At 38.2% G+C, this 17722-nt stretch overlaps 1 protein-coding gene across 1 annotated transcript in view; it reads right to left on the reverse strand.

Moving 5' to 3' along the window:
* The window catches only part of LOC107263585 (basement membrane-specific heparan sulfate proteoglycan core protein), a 108232-nt gene that overhangs the window by 11599 nt on the left and 78911 nt on the right, over positions 1-17722 (reverse strand). Inside the window, exons 16-44 of the mRNA XM_025080977.1 lie at positions 17430-17546; positions 15191-15298; positions 14970-15116; positions 11975-12082; positions 11732-11902; positions 11291-11566; positions 10661-10720; positions 10271-10285; positions 8707-8934; positions 8507-8644; positions 8009-8257; positions 7008-7881; positions 6809-6933; positions 6557-6734; positions 6279-6489; positions 5897-6037; positions 5519-5815; positions 5231-5433; positions 4906-5131; positions 4459-4829; positions 4079-4361; positions 3558-3993; positions 2980-3276; positions 2202-2332; positions 1927-2110; positions 1394-1666; positions 770-1327; positions 271-691; positions 22-205 (exon numbers count right to left, since the gene is read on the reverse strand). Coding sequence (XP_024936745.1) covers positions 22-205; positions 271-691; positions 770-1327; positions 1394-1666; positions 1927-2110; positions 2202-2332; positions 2980-3276; positions 3558-3993; positions 4079-4361; positions 4459-4829; positions 4906-5131; positions 5231-5433; positions 5519-5815; positions 5897-6037; positions 6279-6489; positions 6557-6734; positions 6809-6933; positions 7008-7881; positions 8009-8257; positions 8507-8644; positions 8707-8934; positions 10271-10285; positions 10661-10720; positions 11291-11566; positions 11732-11902; positions 11975-12082; positions 14970-15116; positions 15191-15298; positions 17430-17546 — 7010 coding nt within the window. The remainder of the gene's footprint in view (positions 1-21; positions 206-270; positions 692-769; positions 1328-1393; positions 1667-1926; positions 2111-2201; positions 2333-2979; positions 3277-3557; positions 3994-4078; positions 4362-4458; positions 4830-4905; positions 5132-5230; positions 5434-5518; positions 5816-5896; positions 6038-6278; positions 6490-6556; positions 6735-6808; positions 6934-7007; positions 7882-8008; positions 8258-8506; positions 8645-8706; positions 8935-10270; positions 10286-10660; positions 10721-11290; positions 11567-11731; positions 11903-11974; positions 12083-14969; positions 15117-15190; positions 15299-17429; positions 17547-17722) is intronic.

Consider the following 17722-nt stretch of genomic DNA (forward strand, 5'->3'; position numbering starts at 1 on the left):
AATGTCTTCGGCAATACATACATTATCTCCTCGTGTTGGTCGAATGTCAATCCTGTTATCCTCAATACGAATTTGAATACGTTCATCAACTATGCCTGCAGCGTTCATAGCTCGGCAGGTATAAGAATCCTCATCGTCAGGCGATACTGATAGGATTTCATAGACAGCACTCTGAGGAGAAGACTCAGCTCTGCCATAGACGCCTCTGTAAGAAATTTCAATGATAGAATTTTACAAACATACATGTTTCTGTGCTGCAATGTTACTCACAGTGAGGAGTGTCTATTAGTCTGTTTGATCCATGCTACATTTGGTTGAGGTTGACCGACTGCACTACAAACGAGTTTTACTTTATCACCCAACTTCACTGAGAGTATTCCACCTGATGGCGTAATCGAGATCACAGGTATAGACTGAACTTCGATATGGGCGACAGCAGTTGCTGAACCAGCTTCGTTAGTCGCTGTGCAAACAAAATCTCCCCCGTCACTGGCAGATATGTTAGAAAATCTCAAGACACCACCGGGCAGCTGTTCAATATTATAATTGAAGCGACGTCCATCTTTACGTGACCAGTGAATTTCAGGCACCGGAATTCCTGCAGTTGCACGACATTGTAGGTCAGCTGATCCTCCCAGAAGAACAGTTTGTATCTCCTTCGGGTATAATTCCACAGCCGGTGCTTCTCGTCCTGAATGAGAATCAGAATCATTAAAAAACTAGTTCTACGTATATGAATGTTTTCATTTTTCTTATTTATAAAACTTACGGGAAACTTCAATAATGGCACTGGCCTCATTGCTACCTCTAGCATCGGTCACGCGACATATGTAGACTCCTCTATCTTTAATCTGAGGATTCACAATCCTCAATGTATCTCCGATTTGTTGTGCGTTAGAACCCATTACTCTTTCGCCATGTTTGGTCCATTTCACTTGAAGCCCAGGTGATCCGCTTGCGATACATTTTACTTCAGCGATTGTACCCTGTGATACGGTTTGTCTATCCGGTATGACAGTTACAGATGGTCGTGCTCCCGATGGTTGAATGGAAATTCTAGCGGAGCTACGAGTCTCTATTCCTTGATAATTGACCATTGTACAAATGTAAACACCGGAATCTTGAGGAGTTGGATTTTGCATGGTCAGGACGCCATCACGTTGACTAGCAGATGCCGATAGTGCCAAACCACCCTCTCTTGTCCAGAATACAGTACCCTGTTGTCGTGAAGAGCATACGAGTCGTACAGTATCATCCGTTGTTCCTGACCAGTCATTAGGTGTAATAGTTGGATTAAGAATTGGAGGCTGCGTGGGCGGGCTATTTTCTATAAGATCAATAAGGATTAGTATAACACTACAATTTCATAAGGTTCTTTTACTCGTGCTTTTACCTCTAACGTAAAGAATGGTTGTTCTTTCATTAACTCCAGCTTCGTTCCTAGCGATACACTTGTATTCAGCCGCGTCGTTCTTTGTGGCTGCAGGAAGTTGCCATATGCCATTATAGAATGCAGCTTCAGGATTCATATCTCCAAGTACTCGTACCCATTCGATCTGAGGTGGAGGATTTCCAGTCGCTTTACAACGGAATTCTACTGGTTCTCCTTCCTTGACTTCCATATAATGTGGGTGAATTGTAGCTACTGGTTTCTCTATTTTTGAACCTGTAATTAGTAAACGAAAACATTATGTATCTAACCACCACCATCTATAATAATTATATTGACGTCGATTTAAGGCGTATTATTCGAAAAGTTAAGTACCTGGTACGTCGAGTAATCGTTTTGGGAAGGCTGCGTGCAATGAAAGTATATTTACATAATAATAGAAAAAGAATCTAACGTCACGAATGAATTTTTAAATCACTCAAAGCTCGATTGAATGTTACGATCCAGTAGAGAATTTAAAAGAGAATGTAACTCACCTCCAACTGAAAGTGACACTTTCTTAATTTCCACGTTGAAAGTATCGTTCACTTGACAGATGTATGTTCCACTATCAGAGACCTTTACGTCACGGATAATCAGAAGACCTCGAGTATCGTCCATGCTTCTATCTGCTGGTAGTTGGCCACCTTCTTTGTGCCATTTGATGTAAACAGGTCCGGGCTTCGGATTATCAGAATGTAATAATTAGTATTTATGTACTATGATTATGCAATAAATGGAATGCAATTGGATAATTTAGTTTCTGACTTACATGGTCTACGGATGTTCCAGAACAATGGTATCTCACAGTGTTTCCAGTGTTAACTATCTGGAATTCTGGCTCACGGATCCATACATAGATTTTAGGTGGTGGGGTTTCAGATGGTGGTACTTTCTGTGTTCCTGGACCGGATATCAAAGAAAAAAAATGCATTGTAATGAAGAAGCACTACCAGAAATAAAATTGGACAATGTCCACAAGAACATTTAAATGAAACAAAGAATGTACCATACGCAACGACGATAAATTCTTAAACTAACTGAAGCAAATATAATCGGTTAGTATTTTTTTTTTCATCATTGAAGATTTAAGCCAGATAAAATATTTATGAAATGAGAACCCGTTAGTAATTCTTCCTTCGTAAAATAACATTCTATGCTATAAAAAAGATAAATACACAGTCGGTACTTGTTAATGCTCATACAAATAGAAACAATAAATTTTGTTGCAAATAGTAGTAATGATTTGAACATACATAAATCGATACATAGTGAAAACTGTTCAAGCCATTTTTTTTACAAAAACCCTGTGTTATCTTTCGTAAACTATGGTTAAAAGCAGTGAAATACAGTAAAGAACATACAATTCCCTTATCATTTAAAAAAGATGACAAATCTATGGACATCTACACGTTTGGACACGTAATACCTAATGATTGAGATCACGAGTACAATTATTATATTGCAATGATAAAAACATATATTTTCGGTCTATTTAATGGCTCGGGGACGGACAAATACGAAAGCTTCGATCATATAGTCCGCCAAACCTGGTGCCATCCATGTAACGATAACGGCAAGTTCTTTTCCATGTTGATCCAAGACATGACATTCCAGGTTGCAAGTGTTTTCTCCCATATGAACATCCCAGGTTCGATACGCTCCGTTGTCAGTTTTTACTATAGGACTAAGATCCGTACCCCAGGAAGTAACATTCAGCCCGTTGAAGGATGTTAGTTTAAATTCGATGTACAATTGTTCCGTATGGTAGTAGGTGCAAGTATATTTCACAACGGAATTTGGATCAGCCTGTACCTTGATAGGCATTAGACCTACCATGAGCTCACCTGATTCATGCAAGACATTGTTCGTGCAAAATATATACAAAAAAAAGTTGCTCTGTAAATATACTATTCGAATTTATACATATAAAATATTAATCCATATTGCTGAAAGTTAGATGTTGTGCAATATAATATTAAAATAAGTTTCCATAATGAGATACAACAGTACGAAAAATATATTCGAAGTAAATTAAGATAATTAATTTTGCATCAGAGCAACTTCTAATAAATTTCTCAAATATTACTATTGTATAATTAAATTAGAAAGTGCGAGTTTTACTAACCATTGTCATTACAATATTGTCCTGTGTATCCTTGGCGACAGTTACATTTCACGTGACCTGAACTACTGATCTCGCAGCTCTGTTCATTTCCATTGCATGGGCATGGATTGCAAGTTCCAAGAAGGCTGGTGGACCTGTCGCTGCTATCTCTGTAATAGCCACGAGCGCAGGTCTCACAGGATGTTCCTACATATCCTCTAGGACATACGCAGGCTTCAACCTGTGTTGCCCGAATATTGCTAGCAGGATTGTCCACCGCGGTATCCAGGCTTACGTCACTGATGTAGGTTGCTTTCATGCCTTCGCTATGAGAGGCACGAATGAGAATGGCTTCGAGATTCGCGAGAACAGTCATAAAATCAGCACGAGATACAGTTCTCTGTCCTTCTATGGTGTAACGACGCCATTCAGATTCTCTGAATGGAACGGAGTAGGTCTGGAGTGATGGAAAAGGATCCGTATTATTGACTATTAATTATTTAAGATATCATCATGATGAAAATATACTGTAAACAACACACCAATGGTACACCTGACTGAATACTCCGTGGATTTGTCCAGTATAATGTGATTCCATTGCCAACTAGAATAACATCCTGATCCATGAAACTCTTAGCTCCTGGGTGTGTAGAAATGCGTTGTGTCACGGTCAAATCGCCGCCGTAACTCTTGATCTTGTTTCCAGTGAAATTAGGTGGCAAAGACCAGAATAATCTTTGACTTCGGTCGTCAGGGTATACGTAACCGATTTCGCTCATTGCAATATTTATCTCGAATCCATCGTCAATGACGTCACGCCTGGTCCTGTTGTACAATAAACATTTCACATATTCACGTTCTCTCAATTCATATATCATGCATGATTCTTATTTAATGATACTATAAATAATTAAACACATACGAGTCAGTCAAAGTGAATTTGTGTTGACTGTCATAGATCAACATAGGTATTTTTTGTATGAACAAATTGCTGGAGTAACATTGATTGGTGACACCACTGCAGTAACATTCGATGCATCCCTGTTCGTTTTTAACTGATAATCCGAAGGTTGATGGTCGACAACGATCGCATTTTTCACCTTCAACATTGGATTTACATTGGCATATTCTTTCATCGAGACAACTTTGAAGCCCAGCTATGGAACAATCATCGCAACGGCGCGTAGTTGATCCTTCTGCAATACAGTCTAATGAAGTTTCTTTGCTGACATCTCTAACGTAGCCTTCTGCACAGACGTCACAGTAGTCGCCAGAAGTGTGATCGCCACAGTTCTTAAATCAAACAGGATTTACAAATTATAACATAAATGTGGAAGCTAGTGTGGAAATGAAGTGAATGAAAACCCACCTCGCAGATGCCGCTTTCAGGATCACATTGATTGGAGTGTCCATTGCAATTACAAGGTTCGCAAATTCCAAGGTAAAGACCTTCCATGGCGCGGGTATATCCAACATCGCAATCCTCACAGGACAATCCTCTGTAACCAGCTGGACAACTACATTGTTCTACCTCTACCGCACGGTTCCCGCCGTTGTTGATTTGCTCAGCTGTATCTAGAGATACCATAGAGATGCTGTAAAAGAAATGTTACAACAGTGTTATATAAAGTAATGCTTTAGATTCGCGTGTGAATCATTTGAAAAGATTTCGTAAAATCATCTGCGGGACTTACGCAGCTTCATCAGTATGCGTCGTATATGTTGCCTTGATTCTGATCTCCCGTACGTCTGCAAGCGCCATGAGAAGATGTTCTCTGTCAGCTTGTGTTCCGTCATTGCGTTGCCAGTATTGTTCCAGCAAGGGAACAGTAAAGGACTGTGGAGAATTTGGCTCTGGTGTTCCTCGAGAGTAGTAGAGTAGTTTTATGTCATTGAACTTGAAAAGGATTAATAAAATAATCAGATCAAAATGTTTATCACATCAGCTAGAAACACCCATTGATATTCTTTCATCCACTTACACTAATAAGCTCGACATCGGCTGCATTGTTCCGTGAACTTTGGCCACCTGGTGACGGCACGTATCTCACGGTGTACTTAAGGTTTCCACCATAGGAGGTAATCTGGTTACCCAGGAAAATATTAGGTAGCTGCCAATAATACACATCATTGTTACCACGATCTAAGAATTCATTGTAGACAATTTCACGATTTTCAGTATCGAGACGGATGCCTGATACGATTGGAGGTGAATCCTGAGGAGCCTTTGATTCTATCAGAGTGAAATCATGGATGGAATTGGTGAAGGATACACGAATCTATAGAAAAATAATATATTAATGTAGAAGATACTGTTTTTTTTTTTTTAATTACTGTAATATCTAGTACCATACACGCACCTCATTTCTGTACCAATCAGAAGAGACGCATTTATTTGTAATACCCATACAGAAGCAGCTGATACATCCAAATTGATTTGCCAATGCCAGATTGAACGTGTTAGCCTTGCATTGGTTGCAAGTTGCACCAGTCGTATATTGCTATAAAATAAAATCACATAAATTTATTATTTAATATAAAACTATATGATGATCCATATAATTAAATAATGACTCCAAGTACCAGTTCATCAGAGTGTACTTACATTTCATGAATAGTTAGAAAAAATCCAATGTGAATGGAAGCATTAACGGTACGCAATATGAGTCAAACATGAATCATTATACGGAAAAGTTGTTGAATAAAAAGCCAAGGACAAAGAAAATAATTCAAGTATAATACCTTGCAAAGACATTGACCAGTGACAGGGTCAGCGTAAGCGCTAAGACTGCCGCTAGGATCACATTGTTCATCTATGACGCACATATCGCCGGTAATGAGAGGATTTCCGTGATATCCAATTGCGCATTGTTCACACCTTCGTCCAATGTATCCAGTTGGACAATCACAGGTAGGTTGACCGTCCGAGCCGAGATGACAGGTACGAGCGAATCTATGCAATTATTTATGATATAAAAATTTTTATATGATACACATGTGATTTTTTTTTGTAAACTTACTGATTAGATGGGTTTGTGAGCGGGCAGGGGCAGACCTCGCAGGCAATATTTCTTGATGGATCTCCATAGTATCCTGGTGGGCATGGTGGTTCATCTCGGTAACACTGACCTAGCCAAGGACCACTCTCGCGTCTTAAGAATCCAGGTGCACAATGTTCACAGGAAAGACCAGTGTATCCTATATAATTTAATGGTAATTAATATCATGTAAGGAAATTGGTACCCTCGAGATATAATATCTTTTTTAAGTACCAGTAGGACATTGACACTCTTCGACGTAGGATGCTGTACCCAGTCCGGTATTTCTACTATCAGCAGTATCCATAACAATATTAGTGATACTAACATCCAGCTGTGGCCCGTCGTCATATTGTGCCCTTTATAGAAGAAATCGAAACTAAATAAATTAATACAAAACAGCTTTAAACTAGAATACCTATATAATGCATACTTTATCAAGATGTTATCGACATTTGCCAGGGTCATCATGATCTCCTCTCTTGAGGCCAAGACCTCGTATCTTCCTTGTTTCTTATACCATTCGCCATAGAAGAATCGTACAGTCTCTTCTGTCTCATAATCAGGCTGAATCTTGTTACCGTGATGTACAAGAATATAATTATTTCCACTAAGAATAACAGACGGTGCAGAATTTGTTGGTCCTCTACCACTATAGCGTACAGTATATTTAAGGTATCCACCATAGGATTTTAATTGGCTGCCATAATAATTTTCTGGCAGTGAAAAGTACGGTATGTTGGATAAGCTCAAGTCGTTATTATAAGCAGAGGTTATTACGACGCCGTCACGACCAAGTGGACGCACTTCCATATTTTCATTACTGATTTCTTCAAGAATTCGAATTTCCGGAGCAGTTTGGACATATTCGACTTTATGAGTGTTAAATGGTGGCGGTATTTGGTAGGTGAACAAGTTGGCACTGTGACATTCAGTTGCGACTCCAAAGCAGAAACAGGATATACATTCGTCGACTGACGTGGCTTCTGAATTGAATTTCCCTCTCGGACATACATTCTGAGAAGGTCTGACGGTCACAATGGCGTCAGGAACGGCGAATACGAAACCGCGTATGTTCAGCGCTTCACATGAATATGCACCCTGATCTTCCCGTTGCATGTCATTACAAGTCAGAGTACCTGTACCATTTACAGAGGTAGAGGTACATTTCTTAGGAACATGTCCCCAATTCAATCTCCAGTTCACTTCTGGAGTTGGTACACCAATGGCTATGCAGGTGAGGACCAGTTTGTCACCTGGTTCCAGGACTACCATCGGCGATGGTGGTTTGACAATGTACACCTCAGCTATAAAAGTGAATGACATCAGAAATTTAAGTAACAATCACTAATTATAAATTATATTAACATAAATGCATATCACTAGAAAAACTTAATAATAAATTTCTTCAGTGCTATTATGCCGTATACATACAGCATCCAATTTCATCACTTCCATCCTCACAGTCCCGTTCCTGATCGCAATGGAAACTCTTTGGAATGCACTGGTTACGGCTTGCACACTGGAACTCGTTGTATCGGCATAAAGAACCAGGAGGTAGAGTAGCACAGTTTTCTTCGTCAGTTCCATCTGCACAGTCCTTGTCGCCGTCACAACGCCAGACTTTACTGATGCACTGCATATTGGCACAACGGAATTGATTTGGTTCACAGCCAAGTGGATCTGTAAGGACGTTTCCACATTTTTATGATGATCATAATTGTATTATTTAATTACCTACAGGCTCAATGCGTGCGATACAGAAAGCAACAAATAATTCTATTAATTGACATCACGGAAAATGGACAACAATACTGTAATCGAACTTGGGTTCACTTTTTTACGATGATGACCTTTTCAGGAAAGAGAAAAGAAGAAGAGAAGGAGCAAAGGAGGATGGCATCTGTGCTTTATCCTATCTTTAATACTCACTGCATCTGTACTCATCGGATCCATCAGTACAGTCATATTTGCCGTCGCAGATATTAGATTTGGGAATGCAGTCACCATTACTGCACGTAGCCTCGTTGTATCCACAAACGTGAGGTGGTCGAGTTGCCGGAAGTTCGACTGTCAATAATAAATGATAAAAATAACAGTAAGATGTCGATGATAAATTAAAGAAAACTCACATTTCTCAACTGTTAGGTAGACACTCAATTGACGTCCAGAAGTTGAAGCTGGATATCCTATTGCTTCGCAAATGTACACTCCGCTGTGATTCAGTTGAATGTCTGGAATTTCTAGACGTCCATTATTATCTCGACTTCCGGGTGGCAATGGGAGATTATTTTCTCGGACCCAGTGTACTCTGGCACGAAGAGGCCCTTCGTCACGGCACAGGAACACCACCTCTCGACCTGGTATAAATGCACGATAATTAGAGACATTGTTCATTTACTTTACATCTCTGCCCTCGTATGGTTGCATCATTATTTTTCCTTTTATTGGGTCATAACGGGTGTATTGAGTTTATGCCAAGTTTACTCTCTCATATTTCTCATAGAAAATTCTTTGCGCTACTATAATGTTATAGTGTGGTATTAAAGTGCTGTTAATAAAATTCACAAAAGATCATTTTATAGAAACAATTGTTACTAATTGTATATAGAAATGTGTTTAGTATCCTTTTTTTAATTTCATTTTCCACGACAAACTGGAGAAATTTAATTAAGTTTTGCATAACGATTCGAAGAAGAGAAAGGAAACACAGAGAATAGGAAAGAAGTGAGAATCCGTGCTTGACAAAATATATTAACTTTTTTTTTCAGTAAGAGAAATAATATTAATATAGCAACTTTGGCGCAAGTAAATGAAAAATATTATAATTCTAAGAAACCTGCAGATGCATTTCAATTTAGGTGGGAGTTAAATCAATTATCCACAGTGTGAGTTACAAGAATGCATGAGCAGAGTCTTTAAATACAATAGTAATGAAACTGAAGTAAAGTATAATAATCCTAGTGTTATTACAGTGCATCAATTAACTTTTACTGATCTGTACCAATATGTAAAATAACAAATTTTAAGTAGTACCAGTCATGCACAGAAATCATTCATCATGCTTTGTGATGATGCATATCAAATTTTACAGGTTTCCTCCTGTTAATCTGGTGGCTTAGGGATTTCTATTGATTTATTAATGCAAGTGTATCCTGTGGCCTTTCTAATGCTACGACTGAAATGTAAAATGTATTTAGTCGTTGTTTTATGTGATATAAGTGCAATATGCTTTACTGATAAACTCGATGACCTGCCATCTATATTAGATGCATGAAAGCTGAAACCACTATATCATTTTACACATTGCATTATCATTTGATTAAGATATCGAGTTGGATGCGTGAGTAATACACAACAAGTAGTAGAAAGGAATAATTTTTCAGGTGCCCTGGTATTCGATTTTCCAGATGGAAGTAGGCATAACCGGAAACAATCGTGTACCTTGGTCGTGCATGAAGTTGCACCTTTAAATTATGAAATAATAAATAAATTGAAGATAAACGAAGCAAGAAACAGCTTTCAAACGGTTGACAGATTTCAAATCATACATGAGATTTACTTATTGATTTGCCGTAATTATAATGTAATGACAAATGATTATTATATATTATTAATCGCTCTTTTAACATGAGTCGTGAAGACTGAGTGAGCCCATAGCATGATTTTCAGGCTGCTCCTTTAAAATATTCTTACCTTGCTTCGCTGGATCTGGCCAAGACAAGAAACAAACAATAAACAATTGAATTAATACATTTTCCTTTTATCCATAAAGTATGATCCTGGCTTAAAGTGAACATTAAACGATCGAAAATTATTTTTCCATCGCGTCGACGACGAAATTAATAAATCAATCTTCCAGTTACTGGCAGCTGTTTCAAATATTGAAATATTGTTAAATGCATATTAATCCTACTTAAACTCTATTGTTCACAGTACCGTTATAATAATTTTAACAAGAAAACACTAGCATAGTGAATTTCCATTGTAATAATGCAAATGCAAAATTAACTATTAAGATCATCATAAGATATTGTAGAATGACTTATGCAACAATAGGATGTATGTGAAACAGACTGTACTTACTTTCCTTGATGACTTGTTCACTGGGGTAGGTCTTGAGATTGAGGCCTTGTTCTGCATTATCTATAAATTTTAAGATAACAAGAATTAATATCAAATTGAAAATAATCTACACGAATGAATCATCAAGTTTAGTCTGACATCGTAACTCGTAATTACACTAAAACATTAAACACTAAAAGTTCTTTTGTTATTATTACGTATCAGTCGAACTAACTTTTTCTTTTAGTAAAGTCGCATTACGGTCATGTAAAGCTCATACAGTTAAGCATTAAATTCTAATTGCAGTAAAATACGTATATGGGGCACATTGTCAAAAAAGTGTTTAGTATGATTAAGCTAATGAACCTAATAATAAAACATTATTAGGGTCTAATCCAATTCAAGTAAGCTGTCACTGTACGATCACACTGTTCTTTTCGGTCGTTTAGAAAATCGTACGTCTTAGTAATGTTATAAATCCAATCAACAGAAATCAAAATGATTATAGGCATCCGATCGCACTTGGGAATAAATCAATTCGAGTTAAGGGTGATTGTTGTCTTATCATATCGAGTAGGCCTTTAGTTATGTCGCGGGCATTCCAGAGATCCAAACACGTGTGCGTCACGTGCACTTTTCCCGTTGACTCACGTTCCTTACCGCCGCAATCCAATTCATCTGATGTGTCCTTTGGACAGTCAACCTTCCCGTCACATCTTTGCGAAAGCCGGATGCAAGGACCATTTTCGCATCTCCATTCGTCAGGAGCACAGTACACGTGGTTTCTCTCGGTGGTCACGTAATCGCAGTCCAATTCGTCGCTGTTGTCACGTGGGCAATCGACATGATGATCGCAACGACGATGCAACGGTATGCACGGACCATTTTCACATCTCCATCCGTTCGGGTAACATACCTCCGTGGAATCTTTGGTATTGCGACCAGAGACAATAACATAAGGAAACATACTCGCCCCGATAGTTTGATACCAACGTGATAACGAGTCGATCGTTCGGAGGTTACATTGGTTCGAATCGAAGATTTTCTTTAATAGAAAAAATTATTCTCATTCTATGCCAGCGTAAAACTTACCGCAATTTTGTTCATCAGATCCATCTCTGCACTCAGGAATTCCATTGCAAAGGGCTGAAGAAGGGACGCAGGACTTATCGGAAGTGCAGGTGAAGTATCCTCGTGGACAACGTGGTGGTTTCGGTTCGTATTGTGGCAACGTAGGGGGTGGTGTTGGTCTTGGAGTTATGTCTATTAATTAAAAAGATAATTGTCAACCTGGACCACTGACAGAGATGAGAGTACTCGGATACTGAGACCTACTGCAATTATCTTCGTCGGTACCATCTTCGCAATTGTAGACTCTGTTGCATCTTTGATCTGCTCTGATGCACTCTCCGTTTTGACACTGGAACTCGTCACGGCCGCAGCCTGCGGACAATGCAATGCGCGTGCATATTAAAGTATCAAGACGGCGGACATACAGGATCGATGTAAATAATTTTTATTCCATAAAAAGTGTAGATTAAACACAAAAAGTCAAATTCTAAATATACATAGTATATATACCGAGATCATCACAAAGGTTCTTCAATAGACTAAATGATGATTTAACATTGAATTACGAGATGATAGTATGACGATAATGGCTGTATGATAACGTGGCTATCAGGATGCCACCTACGAGATACAATACTTTGATAAATATACACATGAGGAGGATATTCGATTTTGGGAATAGGTTTACTGCAATAGATACATAGGTATAAAGAATGTACAGGATGTGATTCTTTTTCGACTATATCGTCGGGATAGAAACATTCTGCATGTTATATGCACACGTGATACTGGGATGCACGGTGAGACAGAGAACGTAATTTGAAGCTGACTGTTATCGGAGATAATGAAAATTCAAAATTTTTTCCCAAAAAAATTCAAAGTACCAAGTAATGGACGCATCTCGTGTGCCTTTGAACTTTCTATGGCTCGCCGTGCATATAAATCTATTGATTATGAATAAAGTATTACTGTTATCTACGAACATCTATAAATTATCATTCACGTTAAACCCGACGGCATAACGATATTCCTCGAACGCGCAGCATCACTCTTTTCTTTTGGTTCCTGAAATATTTTATACGCGACTTCCTGGTTCGTAACGGGAATATCAATGCCGTCAATTTATCGTAAATGCTATTAAGATAACATAAATCGTTATAGTCAATATATTTAATATCAAAATTGTGTGGTAGTGTAAAGTGACGTAGGTATAACGTGAAAGAAAAAAAAAAAAAACAAAAAAAAAACATTATCTTGTGACAATGCAAAATCGGATTTAGAAGTGTATAAAAAATTGTGTTTGTTAGGTGTAAATATTCTACGGTCCCATTCGCGATCAGCGTTGAATAGAAAATACAATAAAATGCCGATAAATTAGTCAGCATAATATTATACAACGTCAATTTTATTATGACGTGCGTATAGGTATATGTATATCAGTCGGTCAATAAATTTTCTCTAATTACAATATTGCCAAGTTAATATTTCATACGTTAAGGATCCTTTTTTTAATGGAAGTTTATCGAGTATTTTATTGCATTAAAAATAAGATCCAGCTACAACAGCCGCATCGTGCTGTGTAATTTCAGACGCATCGCGAAGGGACTTTTTTTTTTCTAAAAAAAAAAAAGGGAACTGTCTACCTACGTAAACGAATTTTCTAATCTTTACACCAGGCAGAGATGCACTATCGATCACAAAGACACCTCTGATATATCAAAAGGCTGCCGACTTGACATTTGGCTCCGCGAATGCCGAGTCCAAATTCAATGAAGCCTCTACTTGAACGTCAACAACCTACACATCGTCTATTCGGCTGCTAACACTGACTGACAGGAAACGACGTAGAGCCAAGAGAATCTGGGGATTGGAGTAGGATGTCTTTTCAAATCAAAACAGGACCTGAAGAGAACGATCTGAAATCGAGTTTTTAGAAAAAAATTCAAAATTTATATAGCTACATGACAAAAAACTTTGACATAATGCCAACGACACTGTCCCGGTTTGAGCAAATAATCTTCAAGTACCAAACATGAACTTTCTGGTCCATGCCGATCAAGCAGAATATTATTGATCAGCAGTTCATCAATAATTGGATAATTTAATAAATTATAAAAAAATTTCATTTTCTATACATAATTAACCTACGAGTTAAAACAATGCACGGTACAGATATTACGTAATTTTTTGAAAATAAAATTCATAATCACCGATATACAGAGTCATTGCTCTCCAGTCTTTTTAGATCGGCTGTAGGATTTTCAATGAACAAGGGGACTATATGTACACTGGACTGGCGTAAGGAAGTGTTACAGGATTGGAGGTAAAATGGTGAACGGTACCGCCAGATTGTCGAGGTCTACAAATGGTCTAACCGAAGCAGTACTGTTCGTCGGTAAAGTCACGGCAATCGTAGAAATGGTCGCAGTGATGATCCGCGGGGATGCAAGTGCCGTCGGCACAAACAAAATCACCCGGGGAACAACTCCTCGGCGTGCTCAGATTCGACGACAGCCCAGGATCTGCGCCTGTACCTGGGCTGAACGCACTGTTTTCATCAGGGTTCGCATTGGCTATCACCCCGGTCTCTGGTAGCCCCATTGAAGAGGTTTTATCCAAAGCGTCTACACCTAGAAGTAACCCAATCTGAACCACAGTGTTATGTGTGGGACCTTCGATTACTGTTCGGAAAACAAGTATACGATGAATAAACACTTTCATGCTGTTCAAGATATCACACATGGGAGTTCTTCAATGAGTTTTATCATTCCCGACAGTGGCCAGAACGATAACACGTTCTCACTACGGTAGACGATAACGATCTCTGAAATAACAGGGGTTACGTCAAATGAACTTTCTTCTATCTCAATTGCATATATTAATCCTCAGCCTTATCGGGTAGTCGCAGAAAAAAGTGTTTCTGCTATCAGTGAAGTGACATGTGAGTATATAAAATTTTAATATGAATTCACACGAGTCATTGAAACAAAGTAAAGGAGGTAAGCAGATAAACTGAGTTGGGCTGAATACCGTAATAATTTTTTTCGAATTTGAAAAAAAAAGGCTCAGCAATTTTAATGGTATACAGTATAACACCACTATGGTCAGCTGGTTCTCACAGTATTTCGGGTACTTCCAATAGCTACGTTTCTAATGATCTAGACAGTGATGACTGGGGTAAATTTAGCTTTGAAACAACAAAGATCATGTTTTGTCCTTTATCGAGAAAGCTTTTGAATAAATCTGATATTCGACTTACCGGAAGGACATTCGAGCTCGTCTTTATTATCTGGACAGTCTGCAATTCCGTTGCAGCGACCTGACAACGGTATACATGAACCATCGTCACATGTGAATTCATTCTCAGAACATATCCTATTATTTGCACCTCCTGGTACTACATTAGCTGTAACATATATTATTTTTGAGTGAACGTGTTCTCAAAATGAGATTTTCGAAAATTGGTCACGAGTTACTTACGGCAATCCTTCTCGTCACTGTCGTCCAGACAATCGAATTTGGTGTCACAGAAGAAATCCTTCATGATGCATATCCCATTGTCACATTGCCTTTGGCCTTCGGGGCACTCTGAAAAATTGATGAACTAAAGATATAATGGGAAAACAAGCGAGAGCAGATACCAGGAGAGAAAAAATATCGAAAGTTTTGTACAAAGCAGCGAGGTGCACACTTTCTCAAATATATTTACTCATTAAATTGTATTACTATAATACAACAGTATTAAGTGTAACGATCAGTCGTACTCGTGAAGAAAATACTGTATGCACATTGCCGTTTATCATGCAATAGTTACTCGTACGTATTAACCCTCCTGCGGTTTAACCCGAGTGAACTCGCAGTAAAAGAAACGCGCTCGAATGGTTAACCTCGAGTTAACTCAGGGTAACGTTTTCCTTCATAACTTAATAATCAGGCATCGTATTAACATGAACCAAAGTGGAAATTAAAGCTACAGAACTGTGCTTTCGGGCAATCAATGCAAAGTAATAGCTAAAGTTACATTTAGTAAAATCTCCCTCATCTAAGTATTATACATAATAATGATTTTTGGACACTTACAAAAATATTTTGAATTTCACACAAATACACCTTATGTCTCAGAATTGAATAAATTAGGTCCCCCATTTTGGATGCGCCATATAGAATTGACCTCAAATTTGAAAACAATAAACAATTTTTGAATTATTAATAGAACCGCAGGAAGGTTAAATAATGAGAGCATTTCATGAAAACGTGATTAAATGAAATATTTGTATCATATATATATAAATATATATATAAGAGATGTATACGCATACGGTGTTATATAAATATTATAAAGAGAATACAAAGGCGTAATATTGTACAATATTATATATGTATAATATGTATATATCAGTCAGGCAACCGGTGCTGAAAAAACGACAGTGGGTAAAAGTAGTATTGAAATGCAATCGAAAGTGATAGTATATACAGGTATAGGTATAGAGTATAGAAGAATGGTCCAAAAGACACAACAGCCATAGAGTATAGATATAGAGATGAAAGTTGCACGTGAAGGATATACTCAAGACGAGAGAATATTCACATTCGAAAACTGCGATTATAGTAAATGCTGAAAATTCTAAAATATTTCATGTCCCTCATCAGCATCAGACAAATTAGTACAGTCAAGCCTCAGTCCCTGTCCGCTCGGTCCCTGTCTGAATTCAATCGCTGTCCGGTTCCATGTTACAGTCCCTGTCTTTACGAAAGTGTTGTACAAATACGTCACGAGTATCCCGCGTTTATTTACGCACCCATTTGTCTTGATCTAGCAAACGAATCTAATCTAGAGATGAGTGCTACATGAAATTTTCGTGAACCACTTTTTGCAAATGATCGCGAAAATATAATTTGTCGTGTAGAAGCTGATGGAAAAAAAAAATTCAAAAAATGATCGCTGCTCTTGTTACATTGGTCTCTAGAACCCTGTTTCATTGGTAAAAAGCTAGTCACGTGATCTTCGGACATTTATGTCGGACTCGTCCCGGCGACGGGCAGGGACCGAGGTTTGACTGGTGTCATCGGCCGTCCAGCAGTAAACGTTAGTCGCGCGGCGCCTTGTTATAATCTGCTGAAGCGGTCGATAGGTGGAAACAAGATTAGCAGAATTAGTAACGCCAGTAGAAATCCCATTAGTCACAGATTGCTAATTAGAGTCTTAACTGACCAATGTACGAAAATTATTCCAGGCATTAGCACAGTATACACAGCTCGTTTCCTTTGGCTCGATAACGCGCTGCAATGTATAGGTTATCCATTGAGGAATTGAGAAGTTGGCCGATGACGTCACAAGAAGCGAACGTCGGACGGACAAAACAAGAATTAATCGTTACGATAATAGCCGACAGGTGGCTTAAACGTTTTGACGAAAACCGTGTTTGCAACGTGCTACTTTATTATCTGCTGTTATGCTTTAAATAGAGCTTCAAAAATTTTTTCAAGACTATCTCACCGTTTTCAATGCTTGCGTAATACGAGCCGAAAATAGAAATTTTGATATCGTACCGAAGGTAGAAGCTTGATAGTTTGACTAGAGAATAATTGGTGTCTACGAGCGATAGAGTATTACATACGATTAATATATTTACACACGTATATCATAGGCAGGAATAAAGAGAGAAAATTAAAAGATACAAAATACGTGACACATAGTTTCAAAAGAAAAAAGACATACGGCAATTGATCTCGTCGGAGCCGTCGCGGCATTGCTTCCTGCCGTCGCAATGCATTTTAATGTCTTGAAGGCATAATCCATCATCGCATCGGAAAGTTCCGGGTGGGCATTCGAATACTACAATGCATTTACAATCTCTTATCAGAAACATGCCTCACACGATACGCTACTACGATCTATTATTACATCATTATTATATCGCTACCCTTGCCTGTTTCCAGAGACAGTATAAAAAAGTACAGTACACGTGAGTACGAGTGTAAAGGGATGTATTTCGAATTGCGTGCATTGGG

Source organism: Cephus cinctus, unplaced genomic scaffold, assembly GCF_000341935.2.
Source record: "Cephus cinctus unplaced genomic scaffold, Ccin1 Ccin1_scaffold0160, whole genome shotgun sequence".
Classification (NCBI taxonomy): domain Eukaryota; kingdom Metazoa; phylum Arthropoda; class Insecta; order Hymenoptera; family Cephidae; genus Cephus; species Cephus cinctus.